The 18,658-nt window shown below is 41.7% G+C and overlaps 1 protein-coding gene across 1 annotated transcript; it reads left to right on the forward strand.

The window, feature by feature from the left end:
* Positions 1–237: 237 nt before the first annotated feature.
* Positions 238–13,327, forward strand: LOC124141513 (carbohydrate sulfotransferase 15-like). Its single transcript, XM_046509550.2, has 7 exons — positions 238–440; positions 3,627–3,834; positions 5,499–5,621; positions 6,319–6,475; positions 10,187–10,340; positions 12,695–12,842; positions 13,059–13,327. The coding sequence occupies exons 1-7, from the start codon at positions 249–251 to the stop codon at positions 13,241–13,243; spliced, it is 1,167 nt and encodes a 388-aa protein (XP_046365506.2). The 5' UTR covers positions 238–248; the 3' UTR covers positions 13,244–13,327.
* The last annotated feature ends 5,331 nt before the right edge of the window (positions 13,328–18,658 follow it).

Consider the following 18,658-nt stretch of genomic DNA (forward strand, 5'->3'; position numbering starts at 1 on the left):
TCCTTATTATTCATATCATGTAGTACACTGAATCGCCGTTAATCCGGACAGTACCGTTGTGTCCGTATAAACGAATCATGTCATGAAGTAATTAACCTTTGTCAATATGTAAACGTTCCAACAGTAATCATTCGAAAGTTTGGCTTTCCGAATTAACGGTGTCCGGACTAACGAGATTTCAGTGTATCACCACATCTGTTTCAGTTGTCTGTTTCTGTACTTCAACCATGACTAAAGTAGCCTTGTACATGCGTGTTGTCGCATTCGCAACGGTGGTGTTGGTGTGTACGTTTACATACATGGAGTTTGACCAAGTTGGACAAAATACACCATGGCAACTCATTTGGAACACTGACAGACTGTTCAAGAAAGAAGTGTATATGCCACAGTTTCCCTGTGTTGGAGCAATACCAGGCGAAGACGAGGATCTTTTTTGCTTGGTAAGATTTCTATCTCGCATATCGATAACACTTTTTTTTTTACATATTTTGACATCATAAGTGATTGAAACATGGCATGTCTCCTCGTTTTGTATCGGGTCAATATGTCATGTCTACAGGCTTTGTCTCGGGTCAATATGTCATGACAACAGGCTTTGTCTCGGGTCAATATACCGTGTCTACAGGCTTTGTCTCGGGTCAATATACCATGTCTACAGGGTTTGTCTCTGGTCAATATACCATGTCTACAGGCTTTGTCTCGGGTCAGTATACCATGTCTACAGGCTTTGTCTCGGGTCAATATGTCATGTCTACAGGCTTTGTCTCGGGTCAATATACCATGTCTACAGATTTTGTCTCGGGTCAGCATACCATGTCTACAGGGTTTGTCTCGGGTCAATATACCATGTCTACAGGCTTTGTCTCTGGTCAATATACCATGTCTACAGGCTTTGTCTCGGGTCAATATACCATGTCTACAGGCTTTGTCTCGGGTCAATATACCATGTCTACAGGGTTTGTCTCTGGTCAATATACCATGTCTACAGGGTTTGTCTCGGATCAATATACCATGTCTACAGGGTTTGTCTCTGGTCAATATACCATGTCTACAGGGTTTGTCTCGGGTCAGTATACCATGTCTACAGGCTTTGTCTCGGGTCAGTATACCATGTCTACAGGCTTTGTCTCGGGTCAGTATGACATGTCTACAGGGTTTGTCTCTGGTCAATATACCATGTCTACAGGCTTTGTCTCGGGTCAGTATGACATGTCTACAGGGTTTGTCTCTGGTCAATATACCATGTCTACAGGCTTTGTCTCGGGTCAATATACCATGTCTACAGGGTTTGTCTCGGGTCAGTATGACATGTCTACAGGGTTTGTCTCTGGTCAATATACCATGTCTACAGGCTTTGTCTCGGGTCAGTATGACATGTCTACAGGGTTTGTATAGTATGAATGAGCGATATGACGTCCTAGTAGTGACGTACGGTGTAGAAAGAAACTTTGCACGGCTTGCTCACTTTTTTTATGAGTGCCAAATTTATGTTTGCTTTAAAAGGTGTTCTGCTACTTGCGTTCAATGCCTGTCGTATGTCCGAGTGACGAATTAGGGTGTAAACAAGTGCTTGAGAACATACAGCGCCATATTGATTTCGGAATTCAGATCGACAATCCACTCAAATTATTGGATTCAACCTATGGCGCTTCACTCCATATATTTGCTTTCACCAAAAAGTTTTTACAGTCACATTGAAATGATGATAACCGTACTGTACTTCAATGGAATATTGCTGGGTACGGCGTTACACAACAAACAAACGTCAATGTAGAGCCGGGTTACCTGTAGATGTGACCGTGAATTTAGAACCGAACGTGCAGCATGAGATTTCAAATGTTAAAACAGTATATTTTGTTCCTTGTTCGTGTACGATCAAGTGATGTGGCGTCTGCAACGCGTGAAGCGCCTAGGAACTTTCAGCATGCTGGAAACTGGCAGAAGTCAGCGTGCTGTGGCCAATTGCAATATGTTCAATGTTCTGTGATAAGCAGACTATGGAATAAGTAACAGCAAGAGCAAACACGTTGACGATCGACCCTTTCAGGGCGTCCCAGGTCAACGACAAACGTTAAGGATCGATTGATCCGAAACTAGACTCTAAGAAACCGAGCTCAAACGGCGAATTAAATTTCTGCAAACTTTCATCAGGCTACTGGAGTACGAGTTACGGGTCAGACGATTAGAATGTATGCAGCTCATCGTTGTGCTCGACGACCACGTGTTGTGCTGGCACTTACAAACCGTATATATTGCCAACAGACGTCCATGGTGTACACAACGTCGAAACTGGAGTAATCGTCTCTGGTCACGTGTCATGTTTTTTTAAATGAGTCCCGATTCACTTTGCGCTTCCTCGATAGGCGTGGTCGTGTCTGCATGGCGACGTCGACATATTTGGCCGTAGATCGGTAAAAGTGTGGGGTGGCATCACCATGACTGACCAGACCCCACTGCATATTGTGCAAAGAAGGGTAAGGTTACTGGACCGAACTATCGTGACAACATACTGACACCCTCTGTTGCCCCGTGTGCAAGGCGTGTGGGTCGACGTTTTGTCTTTCCCACCGTTCACGAATCGCCAGTGTTCACCTCCAGCAGCAACATCAATAGAACGCCATTGCCTTTCCCAGATTGAAAACGTCTGGGACATGACAGGGAAACATATGCGTCAACATCATAAGCCGTCGACAACCTTGGCCCGGCTCTGCAAGAGGAGTGGGACAGAGTCCCTCAAGTCATTGGGAGACTCATTCGCTTTGTGCCTGAATGAATGAGTGAATGAATGGTTGACAGATCGTGGTGGTATTATGCTCAAGTGATCTAAAAACTAAAAACTTTAAAATTCCCATCCCACCCCTATCGTCCATCAAGATCGTTGTTAGCCATAACAGCTACTGTCATACTTCACTACCGGTTGTAATGTGTTTGCAATTCTTTCATACATACAGTTATAACTAGAAATTATAGCTAAAATGGATAGAATTATCATTAAACAGCCCGCATGTTATCAGAAATAAGCGGGGAACTGTAACTTGATAATACCCTCATATTGCATTATCACGCCCGTTGTTAGATGACGTCATACTGATGTTCAACACTGACGTCATCTGGTTTATTCTATGACGTTTCAATATTTGTAAAAGTGGGTCCGTGACATTCGTTGTGAGCTGATTGCAGTGTTTCAAAATCGATATTGTTGTTTATTTTTATTTCATAACAAGTGCTGTCTATTTTAGCTATAATAACGGTAACGCTATTTTTTAGGGCGGTTAATGGAAGACCTCGGGCTCAACACGCACACACACACAAACACACACGCGCGCACGCACAAGCACACACACACACACATGCACACTCACACTGTGTCAAATTGTGTCAAACTGTATCAAACTGTGTCAAACTGTACTATTCGTTGCCGTGCAATGAAAGTGTGTTTGAATCAATACCGTGAACACAAACTGTGTCCTCTCAATTTATCGTTTACGACGATGTAGCTTTTGGGCACGGGCAGACGCCTTATCGACATTTACCCGATGACTTCAAGTTAACAAGATTCCATTATGTATTTAACGAGTCAGCTGGTCACTCGGTGATGTTTCATCACAATGCATGTATCTCTTCAGAACAGGACGGAGCTGCTCCCTGACTTCAAGAACCCGTGCTGGAAGGACCAAAACGGGACCATCAGCTGCCTCCCGTATTTCCATCTCATTGGATCCGATAAATGCGGATCTACGGATCTGTTCAATAGAATTACTCACCACCCAGATGTGGAGACGTGTAGCTGTGTGCTTGGGAAGGAAGCTACCTACTGGAGCTGGTTTCGCTATGGTTGGTTGGTTGGTTGGTTTGTTGTTTGACGCCGCACTCAGCAATATTTCAGCTATATGACGGCGGTCTGTAAATAATCAAGTCTGGACCAGACAATCCAGTGATTAATGTCATGAGCATCGATCCACGCAATTGGGATCGATGACATGCATCAATCAAGTCAGCGAGCCTGACCACCCGATCCCGTTAGTCGCCTTTTACGACAAGCATAGTCGCCTTTTACGGCAAGTATGGGTTGCTGAAGTCCTATTCTACCCCGGAAACTTCACGGGTCGGTTTCGCTATGGTAAATTATAACACATTCTCCCTGAACAAAGACAATTACTCTTGTTATGTTCCTCATGCGCCCATTCCTCGTGTAGATATACAATTTCAAGTAAATAATGCCACCTGGTTATATCGCTCCAGGGTAAATATACAACGTCAACGCCAGAGACTAACCAGTCTCGATTATGCAATGAAACAGATTCTGTTCAGCGTGGAACGTGTGTCTTTGTATAAACTGTGGAGCAAATGAAAGCATACCGAGCTTGTTTATTATGTAATTGAAAATTGAAAGAACTGTTGTTTAATTTCATTTTGTCTATTTAACAATAAATAAACAATCCGAGGGTTGATAATTTCGTGTACAAATAAATTGGTTTAATGAAGACTGGGGTAAGAAAATTTAATGCATTTACTGTCACAAGATCCCTACCATGTTTGAAATTGCGAAAAGTAGGGTTTTTTTAATATAGAATGTCTACCATACCCATCAGTATGTGTGTATTATTATTTCTACCATACCCATAAGTAATTGTGTATTATTTAACGTGCATATGTACAAACACGACGCTTATTAAGTTTCGAACAACCGGGGGGCACGGGTGGCCCAGTCGTCTAAGACGCCGCGATTCGCTGTGCAGAGTTGCGTCCCTTGGGCACGACAGAAACCTATGATTGTGGGTTCGAATCCCGGTTCGCCCCGATTATGTTTCTAGGTTTGTCAGCACCATACCCGTGCTCGTGGGTTTCACCGAAGTGGTAAACGTCTGAGACCTGCATCACTTCGGACTTTCCTCCCACATTAAGCTGACACACCGCGATATAACTGGAATACTGTTAAAAGCGGCGTTGAACCCAAGGCGACTATGCTTGTCGTAAAAGGCGACTAACGGGATCGGGTAGTCAGGCTCGCTGAATTGGTTGATGCATGGCATCGTATGCCAATTGCATGGATCGATGCTCATGATGTCAATCATTTGATTGTCTGGTTCAGACTCGATTATTTACAGACCGCCGTCATATAGGTGGAATATAGCTGTATGCGGCGGTAAACAACAAACAAACAAATAAAAACAGTTATATCACGGCGTGTCAGCTTAATGGTGGAGGAAACCCCGAAGTGATACAGGTCTCAGACCTTTACCCCTTTGGTGAAACCCACAGTCACGGGTATGGTGCTTACAAACCTAGAAACATAACAGGGACGAATCGGGACTCGAACCCACAATCTTAGATTTCTGGCGTGCTCTCAGGCGACTGGTCCCCGCTTTTAACAGTGGGATTTAGTGAAACTGGCATTTCTCAAAATAAAGTTCAGTTTTGACGTAATAAAACACAACGGAGATGCATAATTTATTTTTATGTCTGATAGGATGTATTCATTACAACATGTTTTTCAGGTATAGTTCATAAAAGTATGAGACGTCATCATCTAACGTTTGCTGACTACATCAACATGTTTAGGAAGGCATCCGTCAGTATAAAAGCTTATGCAGTCGATGATTACCACCCTAAAGTTGTAGGTAAGTTACTCAGCAGACCATGTAAACTACTGGCGTGACTAGTTTCGAGATAGTTAAGCTTAAAATCCCAGTATTTTATTATAGTTGGCAATCAGGACCGGGTCGTAATATATTAAATATGTCATGGAATGTATTATTAAAACCAAGCTTTCAATGAAATTAAATGCAATAACTAGTTTTAAAATATACTACGAAAAATGTATGGGAACATCCAATATTTCCATCAAATCTCAATGACTACATCGACAACCAGAACACATTGGATAATTTCAGATACTGTGGCATTTAAGGGATGAATCTTGCTTACCAGACACACAGTAAACAAATCGAATAATACCTGTTTGTTGAACAGAAATTAAGAGGTCAATGTGAAAACATGCCTTTATTTAGCGTCATCATAGAAACTGGGACTTTGCATCGCGATTAGATATTTTCCAGCTGCAGCTGCAAACCAGATATTTATTCTTTAAAATTATGGGTCTGAATTTTTTTTAAAGAAAATCGTCCTGCAACAATGTAGTTTGTGCGGCAGGCAATTTCGATTTTTTTTTTCAATGGTCTAAAGCACAATTATCTTTTTTCAAGAATTTTCGGGGACAATATTTTTTCTATAAAATCCCAGCTACAAAACCCCTCGATGTTAGAATGTTTTAAGTACCGATTTTTATATTGCACACATTTATTTGCAATTTTCTAGGGGACGGAACACCGATGGACTTCTGGGATTTCCGAGGATGGACGAGAATACCTCAGAACAGAGGGCTTCAAGAACCTTTAGTTCTTACTCCACATTTAATGCGCCATGTGTATAAATATATGAAATTCCTACTCATCTTCAGAAACCCCATAGACAGGTACGTTGTTGATATATTTACTGTTGGTGTCAATATTACGGGTGCTTATCGAGGACAATTTCAAAATAATCTAATGACAGGTAATATTAATATTACTCTTGTGATTATATTGTTATGTAGGTTCCGCAACGGGATTGCGATAGTTTGAGAAGTACCTGTGCCCTACTTCCTTGACTTATTCTATCTCAAAGTTTGGCACCTCCGGGGTATTCCTACATTTAACAAATTGCTTCGGATGCTGAGTCTAACAAGGGAGGGGGGGGGATATATTTCTTAGCGAGAGAATAAATCTCTTTAATCCCGCCACGAGCAAGACAGACTGCACATGGATTTCTGAGAGACAGAATAAATCCCTTATGACACCTTCGAGGCAAAAAGCCAAACGCTTTTTCCAAGTCAATGAATATCACATGACATATCACAAGCTACCCTTCCCTCAATCGAACAGTTGTTTTCTATCAATTTTGAATTTTATATTAATTGTCTTATTAAAACTTGTCGATAAGATAAAATCGTCGTAGTTGGATCACTCTGGGTACATCACACATTATGCGTCCCTCGTTAGCCTCCGGCTAGTGGTATAAATCCTACCCCTCGTTATCCTGTTACAGCGTATAGTATGTCTTAAAATAATGAAAATATATGTATCTCCAAAAACAGCCAAACACGGTAACTTCTGGACAGCATTCGTCACCACTCGCCCCTTTCCGTAACCTGCAAGAAGACTCGTCCCCCTATCGATGAATGTTATGTGCGAAAATACGACAAACCAATCAGAATGCGCGTATGATTTCAAGTTCTTTGTCAAAGAATCCCTCAGAAATAATTTTTTATTTTACATATGTCTTGCATCTAAAAATATACCCAAGACACAGTTAAATGTGTACAGTCATACTGTATAATTCCGCATGTCCCGATGTGCTTTAAATTGCATCTGAAGTATATATAATATATGGGGAAATGTATGTGAACAATTACGCAACGAGTAGACAATTGTTGTAGGTATGCCCGTTTGCGCTAAGACGGAACCAGGTCGCAAAAATGGCCACGAGAGGGGCACGAGTCGCTATTCGGCTTGTCCCGGAATAACACGAGTTGGTCACGAATGTTCTGGACAGGTGGGTCTCTCTGTCGAACATGACGGCCCTAAAATGTCTCAAAGACGTTCTATTGGACTAAGCTCGGGACTTCTTGTTGGCCAGGGAAGTGTCTCAGTGGCATTATGACGTAAGCATTCCAGAACAGCACGTCTAGCAATATCATCCAAAAGACAGGTCTAGTGGCCAAAGCACGATTGTCAAAATGGGAGATAACTGCCGTCCCCAGGATGTCATACTGAAATCGAGGTCCGTTCACATTACCTTGCACAGGCATGAAGTCAAGTTTACAATTGAATGAAACACATCCCCATACCATTACCGAACCCCCACCAAATGGATGTGTGTCTAAAATGTTGTGTGCAGCCATGGTTATATCTGCCTGGTTCCAGACACGCATAGGCCGGCTACCATGTGCAACTGAAACCAACTTTCATCAGCAAAATGGACTTTCCGCCATGGTGCAAAATTCCAGTTCAGACGTTGATCAGACCATACCAAACGATCTGTTTTATTGACCTGAGGTAACAAGGGACGTTTGATGGTCTTCTGGCTCTACATCCAGACGATTTCTGATGCTTCTGGTTGACATCGCTCTGCCTGGGAGCCGCTGTGCCTTTACGACTGTACTGTTGTCAAATGGACGTCGTCTATTGAGCCTTAATAATGCTGCATCATCTCTCCTGGGTGACTGACGTGGGCGTGACCTGACCTTAACTTCATTTGTTGTTGTTGTTGTTGTTCATTTGTTTCCGCACTAATCTTTAAGTTACAGTATGGTGACGTCCAAGTTGACGTCCGATTACCCTACAAGACATTCCTGCATGTTTCATTCCAATTATCTACCATCTTAATCAGAAGAATCTACGACTTGCCATGATAATGCTTTGTGTTTTTAGACATTTCATCAAGCGCATTGACAGTGGTATTGGCACGGGTGTGGTGTGGGAAAAGGGCCATACTATCTTATATATGGATACAACTTATTAATTTTCAAAACTTATCATTCTATGTCTTTGTTATGGTGGTGCTTAATGAAGTTCCAAGTGTATATGTCCCAAATCTTCGGTTCTCTCATGATACTGGTCAAGTAGACTCACTCCCGATATAAAACAGGCATGGAACGAGTATCAGTGTTGAGCGCGTCTCCAATTTAACTTAACGTTCTATCTAGCAACCATTTCGCATTCAGAGAAAAACCGTCAACCCAAGCTTGGATACTCACATATTTTACATACGTCCGAGACTCAACATACAGATTTCGACCCGAGTGGAACTCAGAAACCCCGGAAACAGGATTCAGTTCGCTCCGAGCCTCTTGTCAGCCATTGCTTACCAGTTTTGTTATTCCGTACTTTTCCTTGTTTATAGTTTAACCAATCGGTAATCGAATCACTGTTACTCCCCAGTCGATAATATTTGTTTTTTAATGTGTGAGCTAAAACACACCCAACAACTGTCCTCATATGTAACTCTCCTCAACTGTCGACCCAAAGTGTCATTACTGCAAATTACAGTCTTTTACTTTCGGGGGATTTCTGCAACCCCAGGCTCCATAGTTTTGTATTCAATATGACTGCCGATTCTGACAGTACTGTCGATAAACGTGTCAGAACTTTTAACTTCAGTCTTGTAACTTTCTCGAAGGTATTGTTACTATATATCGCTACCATTTGGGCAAGTAAACACGATTTAGAACCCAGCATACCCAAAGGTGGCTGTAATTAAACATTCGCCGGTATCATAAACCTGTCACGGATGTTCACCGTTGTTTGGGACGTTACTTGTTTTTCTTAGTAAGATTTCATCCCTGGTATAGGTTTTTATTCGTAAGGCTGAGAATGACGGTTATCTTTTTCCCAAAAAGTGAGTGAGTGAGTATGGTTTTACGCCGCTTTTGCAATATTCCAGCGATAGCACGGTGGGGGACACCAGAAATGGGCTTCACACATTGTACCCATGTCGGGAACCGAACCCGGGTCTTCGGCGTGACGAGCGAACGCTTTAACCACTAGGCTACCCCGCCGCCCCTTTTTTCCTGATAAGACCAGATGAGTTGAGAAGCAAGTGAAGTTTTGACTTTGTATTTCAAACGTCCAATGTTATAAAATCGAAATGTAACGTTTTCATTATGGACGATGGGAATCAAAACCAAAACCTTCTGATCAGTAGTCAGGCTCTCTAACCATTCAACCACAGAACTTGTTAAAGATATGAGGTTCATTGGATGGTACCATGTTTAGCGATTATTTCCTAGCCAGATATCTTTTACGAGCGTTTCTTTAGACTGTCGTGGCGCACTTTTATACATAACATTAAACAAATATTAATGAATGTTGTTTCGACAGTTCATAAGTCGGATAAAACACGTCTGTGTCGTGTTGTATCCTTTACTGAATGACATGGTAGTCACACCAGACGAAATAATGTTCATATTCACCCCAATCAATTCCAGTAAAAAGCTCGTTAATCCGGACAAATATCCAATGATGGAACAGTGGATTATGAGTGACGTTACTTTTTGATATACCGAGACATTCCCAGCATGAAGTGTCTGGATTAAAGAGGTCCAGACGATCCAGGTTTAACTGTAAATTGTAACTGTAATTTTCAGATTATACTCAGACTACTACTTCATGAACTATGGAAGGTCACCGGAGTCGTTCCATGATCATGTTATCCTTTCTGTCTGGATGATGAAGAAGTGCATCCGGGAAAATTCTGTCAGAACATGCATGTTTAGTACGAAGATGTATCATCACCTACCGGTATTTACTTTCTTGAACTGTTGCTTTGATAATAATAATTACACCCGCTTTGAACAGTATTCCAGTTAAATCATGGCGTTTCAGTTAAGAAGATCCGGGGTAGAATAGGTCTTCAGCAACCCATGCTTGCCGCAAAAAGGCGACTATGTTGTAAGAGGCGATCGGGTGGTCAGGATCGTTGACTTGGTTGATGCATGTCATCGTATCCAAATTGCGTGGATCAATGCTCATGATGTCAATCTCTGGATTGTGTGGTCCAGATTCGATTATGTGCAGACCGCCGTCATATAGCTGGAATATTGCTGAGTGCGGTGTTAAACAACAAACAAACAAACAACCAAACAAACACAATAATGTGAGAGGAAACCCCGAAAGTGATGCAGGTCTCAGACGTTTACCACTTTGTGGAAACCCACGCGCACGGGCTGCTAAACCTAGAAACATAATTGGGGCGAACTGGGACTCGAACCCACATTCATAGGTTTCATTACTAAAAACCGATTCGATTGTACGATTCCAAGTATGTCATGAGTATGTGTTTATGAATCATTATCAAATATGGATGATACCAGGTGTTCACGAACAGATGAGCGTATCCTGCCCACGGGTTGAACCCGTCAAAAACACACGCAAAGGCAAGTCAATTGTTCACCTGGAAACAGCACGGGAACATGTGGTACAAGTCAAAAAGGGGAATTGCATCGGGCATAATTTTTGTCACTGATGGGTCAACTTTGGAAGTTTCCGTCACATGTCTACTATATAAAGCTTTACTGAGGTCTTGAATATTGTGGGGGCACGGGTGGCCCAGTCGTCTAAGGCGCCGCGATTCGCTAGAGTTGCGTCCCTTGGGCACGCCAAAAAACAAATAATGTGGGTTCGAATCCCGGTTCGCCCCGATTATGTTTCCAGGTTTGTCAGCACCATACCCGTGCTCGTGGGTTTCACCGCCTATTCTATCCCGAAATCTTCACGGGTCTTATAGCACTTGAACGTAATTTTGCCTGTAGTACATACCAATATTGTTGGTACCAGTAGAGCAGTGTAGTTGTACACCGTGTTTTACGGTTGAATGTGATGGTCATTTTCTACACAGTACATTGTATATCGTGCCAAACCACAATTTGTTTTAACACATGTAGGTTTACCATGAGTTCCTGTTTCCAATAGACTCACGTAGATGCCAACACAGAAGAATGAGATAAAATTACACAAATGTCTATAGACATGTAGACCTGTTTCTAGTTGTCCAGGGGGGCACGGGTGGCCCAGTCGTCTAAGGCGCCGCGAATCGCTGTGCAGAGTTGCGTCCCTTGGGCACGCCAGAAACCTATGATTGTGGGTTCGAATCCCGGTTCGCCCCAATTATGTTTCTAGGTTTGTCAGCACCATACCCGTGCTCGTGGGTTTCACCGAAGTGGTAAACGTCTGAGACCTGCATCACTTCGGGCTTTCCTCCCACATTAAGCTGACACGCCGCGATATAACTGGAATATTGTTAAAAGCGGCGTAAAACCCAACTCACTCACTCACTTGAATATTGTACCATCGGATCAATCAACTTTTGAGCAAGAGTCGTGTCCAAGGGACGGAAATCTGCACAGCGAATTGCTGCGCCTTAGACGACTGAGCTATCCGTGCCCCCACTAACTATCTGTATGTTTAACGCAGATATCGCGACATAATGTGGCACTCACTATTGTATTATACATAATATTTATTTTGTATGATGAACTGCTCTTCTATCTCAACCTGGGGCACGGGTGGCCCAGTCGCCTAAGGTGCTGCAATTCGCTGTGCAGGGGTGCGTCCCTTGCGTACGCAAGAAATCTATGATCGTGGGTTCGAGTCCCGATTCGCACCGATTATGTCTCTAGGTTTGTCAGTCGCAATACCCGTGCTTGTGGGTTTCACCATAGTGGTAAACGTCACAGACCTGGCACCCTGTTTACTGACAAGCTTCAGCGCTGTACATTTTACGATAGAGGCCAAAACTAATATGTTACATAATATTAAGTCGTCACAATCAATGACCGCTTGCAAAGAGTCATGATCAAAGCAAATGATCAAATGAAGATAGTAAAACCTCTTCAAGTTTTCAAGCGGGAGAGGGGTTGGGGCACAGTCGTCTAAGACACCGAAATTCCCTAAGACAGGGGGCTACATCAAAATTCGCCTTGATTTTGATCCTTAAATTGCTAGGACCATATCCGTTCTAGTTGTTTTCCACAGGGTTCTAAGCATTTAAGACCTACATCAATATTGAGATGACACGACGTGATATAACTGAAGTACAGTACTGCTCATAGCGGCGTATAACCCAATTCACTAACTAGTTTTCATCTATCTTTCAGACCAGGCTCCATATTGGTTGTTATTCGGTGTTTCTAAAGGAATGGCTTTCTGTCTTTCCGCGGGAGGACTTCCTCATCTTGAGAACAGAGGACTACAAGGCCAATGCTTGGGGAACTCTCAGTGACGTCTTTAAGTTTTTATCACTACGTATGTTGCATACTTCATAATTAAATTTAGAAAAATTGTATAGTTCAGGTTATGTATTGTCGGTAAGGCTTAGGTAAAGAACTAATAATTGTTATTCTTGTCGATTAAAACTTCAAATACCTACGTGTTCATGATACATAACAGTTGCACATCATTAATATTCATATACCTATATTCATGATAAAATCCTGTAATAGTCAATCCATGTATTTTCAGCTCCACTGAACGTGACGGCTATGGACAACCTCGCACAACTTAAAAAGCAGCATGAGACCAAATCTAAAAGAAATGCGCTTGATATGAAGAATAGTACACGAAGAATACTCCACGACTTTTATGCTGAATATAATAAGGAACTCGCTGATATACTAAACGATGACAAATTCCTGTGGGAAACATGACAGTAGGCAAATGTAATTATCTTAAAAACCTGTATATATATACACATGCACAAAAGTTAAGCGCCACCATATTTATAGTCTCTTGATTTCACGTGTGGGAATCAGAAATACGAAATATGATGATGTATGACTGATTTAGGCTTCCATAGTTTCATGAACCCAAATTTGTCCGGATACCACAAGGAAAGCGTGCTTTACGTGTTGCTGCAGATCCCCTACCCTATAAATAGTGAAATTCAAGTTTCAGACGTGGTTGCATTTTGCTCCTGTGTGAGATTTCCCTTCCAATAGAGGTTGAAAATCAGCCATGGTGAGGAGAAAGTTAACGAATGCTGAAAGATGGCAAGTGATAGGCATGAAAAATGCTGGCATGTCATGCAGGGCCATTGCAAGACAAATAGGTCGTCATCACTGTGTTATCACTCGTTTGATTGTCAAACATGGTCAAACCAATGATGTCAATGACAGGCATAGGTCTGGTAGGCCAAGAAAGACCTCTAACAGAGAGGATAGACGTCTTTTCAGGATAGTCAGTCGAAATCCATTTGCCACTTCAACAGATTTAAGACTGCAGTGGATTACCCATCAGAAACTCTAGACGATGACCGTAAGGGGTCGCCTCAGAGCGGCTGGTTATAACGCCAGAAGACCAGTAAAACGTCCTCAACTGACAGAGAGACCATGCGGAATCGTCTGATATGGTGTCGTGCCCGTAGTCGATGGAACTTGCCCAACTGGCGAAGGATCCATTGGTCTGACGAGTGTCGAATGCTGCTACGAACTGTTGATGGTCGAATACCTGTTTGGAGGCAACGTAACACTCGTTTTGCACAAAGGAACATCCAGAAGACCTTAGCATGTGGCGGGGGTCTGTCATGATATGGGGTTGTGTTTCCTTCGGCTGCAAACTTCCGCTGGTGACAATTCGTGGAAACTTGAATGCCCGACAATACTAAGATGCCGTTCTTCGTCCAGTGGTAGTCCCTCATTTTGACAACCATCCTCTTCAGACAAGACCCGTTTACATGGACGACAATGCTAGACCACACAGATCTCGGGCAGTTTTGGCTTATTTGCGTCAAGAAGCTATTGCCACTCTTCCTTGGCCGGCCTGTAGTCCGGATCTTAATCCGATTGAGCATCTCTGGGACATTCTTGGCCGAAAAATCAGACATCGTGATCCCCCAGTTCAAAATCTCGCTGGACTTGAAGCCGCACTTCATGAAGAATGGATCCGTTTGCCTCAGAGAAGCATTCAACGACTTGTAATAAGTATGAGGCGTAGGGTTGAAGCTGGGGTCAATGTCCGTGGATCATACACACGTTACTGACGTTTCTGTCTTGCAATAGACTCTGCACTCCCTAGGGTGACACCTGATATGGTCTGCTGATATCATAAAAGGTTTTTCAATGTTTTCTAATCATTCACTTTCTGGCCTTCTGTGAAACTCCTCTCTGTTCATATTCTTTTGGAACACAAGATAAACTTGCTTTGGGACAACTTTTGCATCACATGAGGTTTACATATACGGCTTATAACAATCGTACATCTCGTTATAATAGTCATCATTAAGTGCCAAAAGTAACAGCTAACAAATATGGTGGGTGGTGCTTAACGTTTGTGCATGTGTATATATACTACAAATATTCAAAATAAATTATCAGTAGTTTTAAAATATATATTAAAACTATTGATAATTTATTTTGAGTATTTGTGTGCATGATGAAGACATGACTGATTGTGTCGCACAGCGATGGAGTGGATCGTTGCTCATGAAAATGTCTGTCATTTAAGCGCAGTCTTAATTACTTATGCCAGTTCTTGGTTTGCTAAATACTTTTATAAAAATAAAATATATCAAATCACTCTAATAATACATCACATTAAAATGCATGGCTGGGTGGGTTTTATTAGTAATAATTTTCATGTCATCGGGACTTTTGAGGTAAGCCCTACATCGCCTTGTCTTTTACTCATTGCATATGGATGTATGGATGATCGTTTCACAAATACTTTTTTTAAATCAACGGGTACATCTCTCAATTCACCTCCGAATGCTTTACATGTGCAATCATACAAGCGTCCAGATGCGTATATATGAACTTATATTTTTTTCCAGTCATATGACTATTATAGCAGGGTCCGAGAAATATCGGTTGTCTTGAAAAGTACTAAGTTTACTATTTACCATCCAAAACAAGAGATATCGCTTGGGTGAGATCAAGCGATATCTACATTATAAATATCGCTGCAATGAAATTGCATCACAATGCTTTGCAGAACATTGGGACGTCTTGTTACCATGACGTCGCAATCAAATGACATCACTAATGGCTCTGCTACTGAAGCTGTAAGCAGTACTTTTTACACTTACAACACTGCTTATTACTGTCTACAAACTGAAAAAGTTGGAAGAATGATGTTGGATGATAAATCAAATCTCACTCTCGTGTCTTTTGATATCAAATATATCAACCCTCGGCAAGCTTCGGAATCTTTCCACTTTAATCAACTAGTGTTGATATATTTGATATCAAAAGACACTTGGGTGAGATTCTCTATTTATCATGTTTGGCCGCCATACTATTTTCCGCTGAAACGAGTAAATACCCTGTGCAGTGACATTGACTTCGTGGACGAACCAAGGCAAACTTACTTATTTAATTATCGTACTGTTCTAAAATGTCCGGTCACAATTTCCTAACAGTACCATTTAAGTGACTTAGCTTCGATAGCTTGTCATAGAGTTCTGTAAAGAGGAAATATAATTGTTCTTTATGGTCAAAGCGGCTTTTAACTAAACTCGCTCCATCATTCACTCACTTACAATTCTCTTCTTCAAGTTGATCAATGCCAGGAAAGCAGACTGTCTCGCGTATTAGACTCTAAGTCTTTACAATTCCTTGGTGTCCAAGGTGTGCGAGCTCAACTGGTTGACCTCTGAGTGATTCTGGAATAACGATTCGATGACTGTGAAGTACAACGCTATTGTACACTGACACTTCTTTCAGGTTAACAAACTGCTTCAAACGAACACTGTCCCAACTTCTCGATTCCGTAGCTGATATTACAGATTGCAGTGTGGAATCGGCTCTTGTTGCTTGTTGAATTACCGCAAATGCTAGAGCCTTTGGTACAGCATCCATGCACACATAGTTGGTGTATTCTTCACCAATATTCGGCATGGAGCTAGCAAACTCGTGTTGTCTGCAGGGTTGTTTTCATCCTTGCCAGACTGATAGACAAGTTCATACTTGTACGGAGTCTGTCGTATTCTCAACGTTCTATTCTTAGAAATGCTGGCTTTCGACTCTTGAAGATGCCCAACAAATGTTTGTGATCAGTGATTATTTTGACATTTTCACCATACATGTACAGGTGAAAATATTTTGCAGTCCATACAACAGCCAACATCTCGCGTGCAGTTTGTGAAGGCGTGGTATCCATGTCAGATAGTGCATGACTTGCATAACTAAGATGCTTCCTTCATGTCTGAGTATGGCGCCTTCACTTACAAGCCTGGCATCAACAAATAGTTAATTTTCTTTCTTGGATCAAAATAGTCACTGACTTTCGTGGAGCTGAGTGCATCTTTAAGACGTGTGCTTTGATTTAATGTTTGGATTTCAGGTCTGGTAACGGTGTAAGAATCTATATAGTAACGTCGCTACAATAAACCAGAAGTTGTTATCCGTCAAGGTGTACGTTTTCTTATGTAGTATCTTGACGTGTTAACTATCGTAGGGGTTCAGTGATTGTGGCATAGTCTTGGATGAATCTAGCCACATACTGTGCCACACCAAGCAAGAATTTGGCTTCACTCGGTGTTGATGTATTGACGACCGACTTGACCTTTTCAGGATCTGGAGACACGCAACTTTCTGAATACATGACCAAAATATGTGGTCTTCGACCGCAAAACTGACATTTTGATTTGTTCAGACAAACGCCATTTTCTTCAAGCCTCTTGAGAACTTTCCCACAGAATGCCATCATGCTGTTTCTCTGTTTTACAATGAACAATAATATCATCAGGGATGTTCTGACATCCAGGAATATCTTCTGAAATATTTCTGAGTCGGTACTGATTCCAAAAGACACACGTTTGTAAAGTAGGAGTCCAACATGAGTACTAAAAGTAGTCATATAACTGCTATCTGGGTACAGTTCTAACTGGTGATATCCAGCATTAAGATCTATCTTGCTAAATACAATGGAACCATTTAAGTCACAAATCAGATCATCTATGTTCGGTGTTATATTTCTCTCTATTCGGATGGCGGCGTTTGACTCGCATATCAACACACAGTTACACACCTTCCTATTTCATGGGCACTACAATAACAGGGCTTATCCACGGAGTTTGACCATCAACATATTCTGTAATATCAAGCTGTTCCAAACGTTGCAGTTAATTCTCAGAATCCTTTCTCACCTGAAAAGGAATTCTACGATGTGATTTATTACTGGTTGAATATTTTCATCATGTAATTTGACTTGTACAATCTTGACCTTGCCTTGTTTTTGGACCATAAAAGTGTTCAGACGGAACACACCAAATGTGCATGTTTCCATTCTTTTGCAAAATTGTATAATATGTAGCTAGACATTTTTTTGGGCAGGAGTTACACATACGTAGAGTATGGAAAAATATTAATGTTTTAGCTTTTCTTTCCTTAACAACGTTATTATTAAATCTTGCCAAAAATATACAGTCTTTATTGTCATTTGTCGCTCTGCTACACATCGGATTTGAAACAGGGAATAGGGGCGACTGGGAGAGAGGACAGCACCACTGTCATGTTCTGTCACATGTACACTACCCAGCTACCCAGAGAGTCTGAAGTGATGTTAATCCCAGCTCAGACTCGTCTTGACCAAAGGTGTGACAGTCAGTTTAAGCCATAACAGTGAGTATGGTTTTACGCCGCTTGTAGCAATATTCCAGCAATATCACGGTGGGGGACACCAGAAATGGGCTTCACATATTGTACCCAAGTGGGGAATCAAACCCGGGTCTTTGGCGTGACAAGCGAACGCTTTAACCAATAGGCTACACTACCGCCCCTTCAAGCCATAATAGTAATTATGACACTGATAACTACCAGAGGTGGAAGAAAGACACAGCATATGACTCCCTACTTGTCTCAGACTGTCAAATGTATACACTGGCTCATAGTATTTCCGACCCTAAATCCCCACAAGCGAGACTGGCTTTGAACACTGATCACAGGATCTTCAGATGTAGAATCTTGAAACAATTCTTTTACAAAGAACTTGTTTCATTGTCACTGAACCCTGGCAAAATAATTGGTGTAAGCCTTGAAGCAGAAATGAATGTGTTTTGTACGAATGGCTAACGACACTTATATCAAATAGGTGAAATGGGGTTTAATGTTCATCATATTGCACTT

The sequence above is a fragment of the Haliotis rufescens genome, unplaced genomic scaffold, assembly GCF_023055435.1.
Source record: "Haliotis rufescens isolate VD_foot unplaced genomic scaffold, xgHalRufe1.0.p SCAF_26, whole genome shotgun sequence".
In the NCBI taxonomy this organism is placed as follows: Eukaryota; Metazoa; Mollusca; class Gastropoda; order Lepetellida; family Haliotidae; genus Haliotis; species Haliotis rufescens.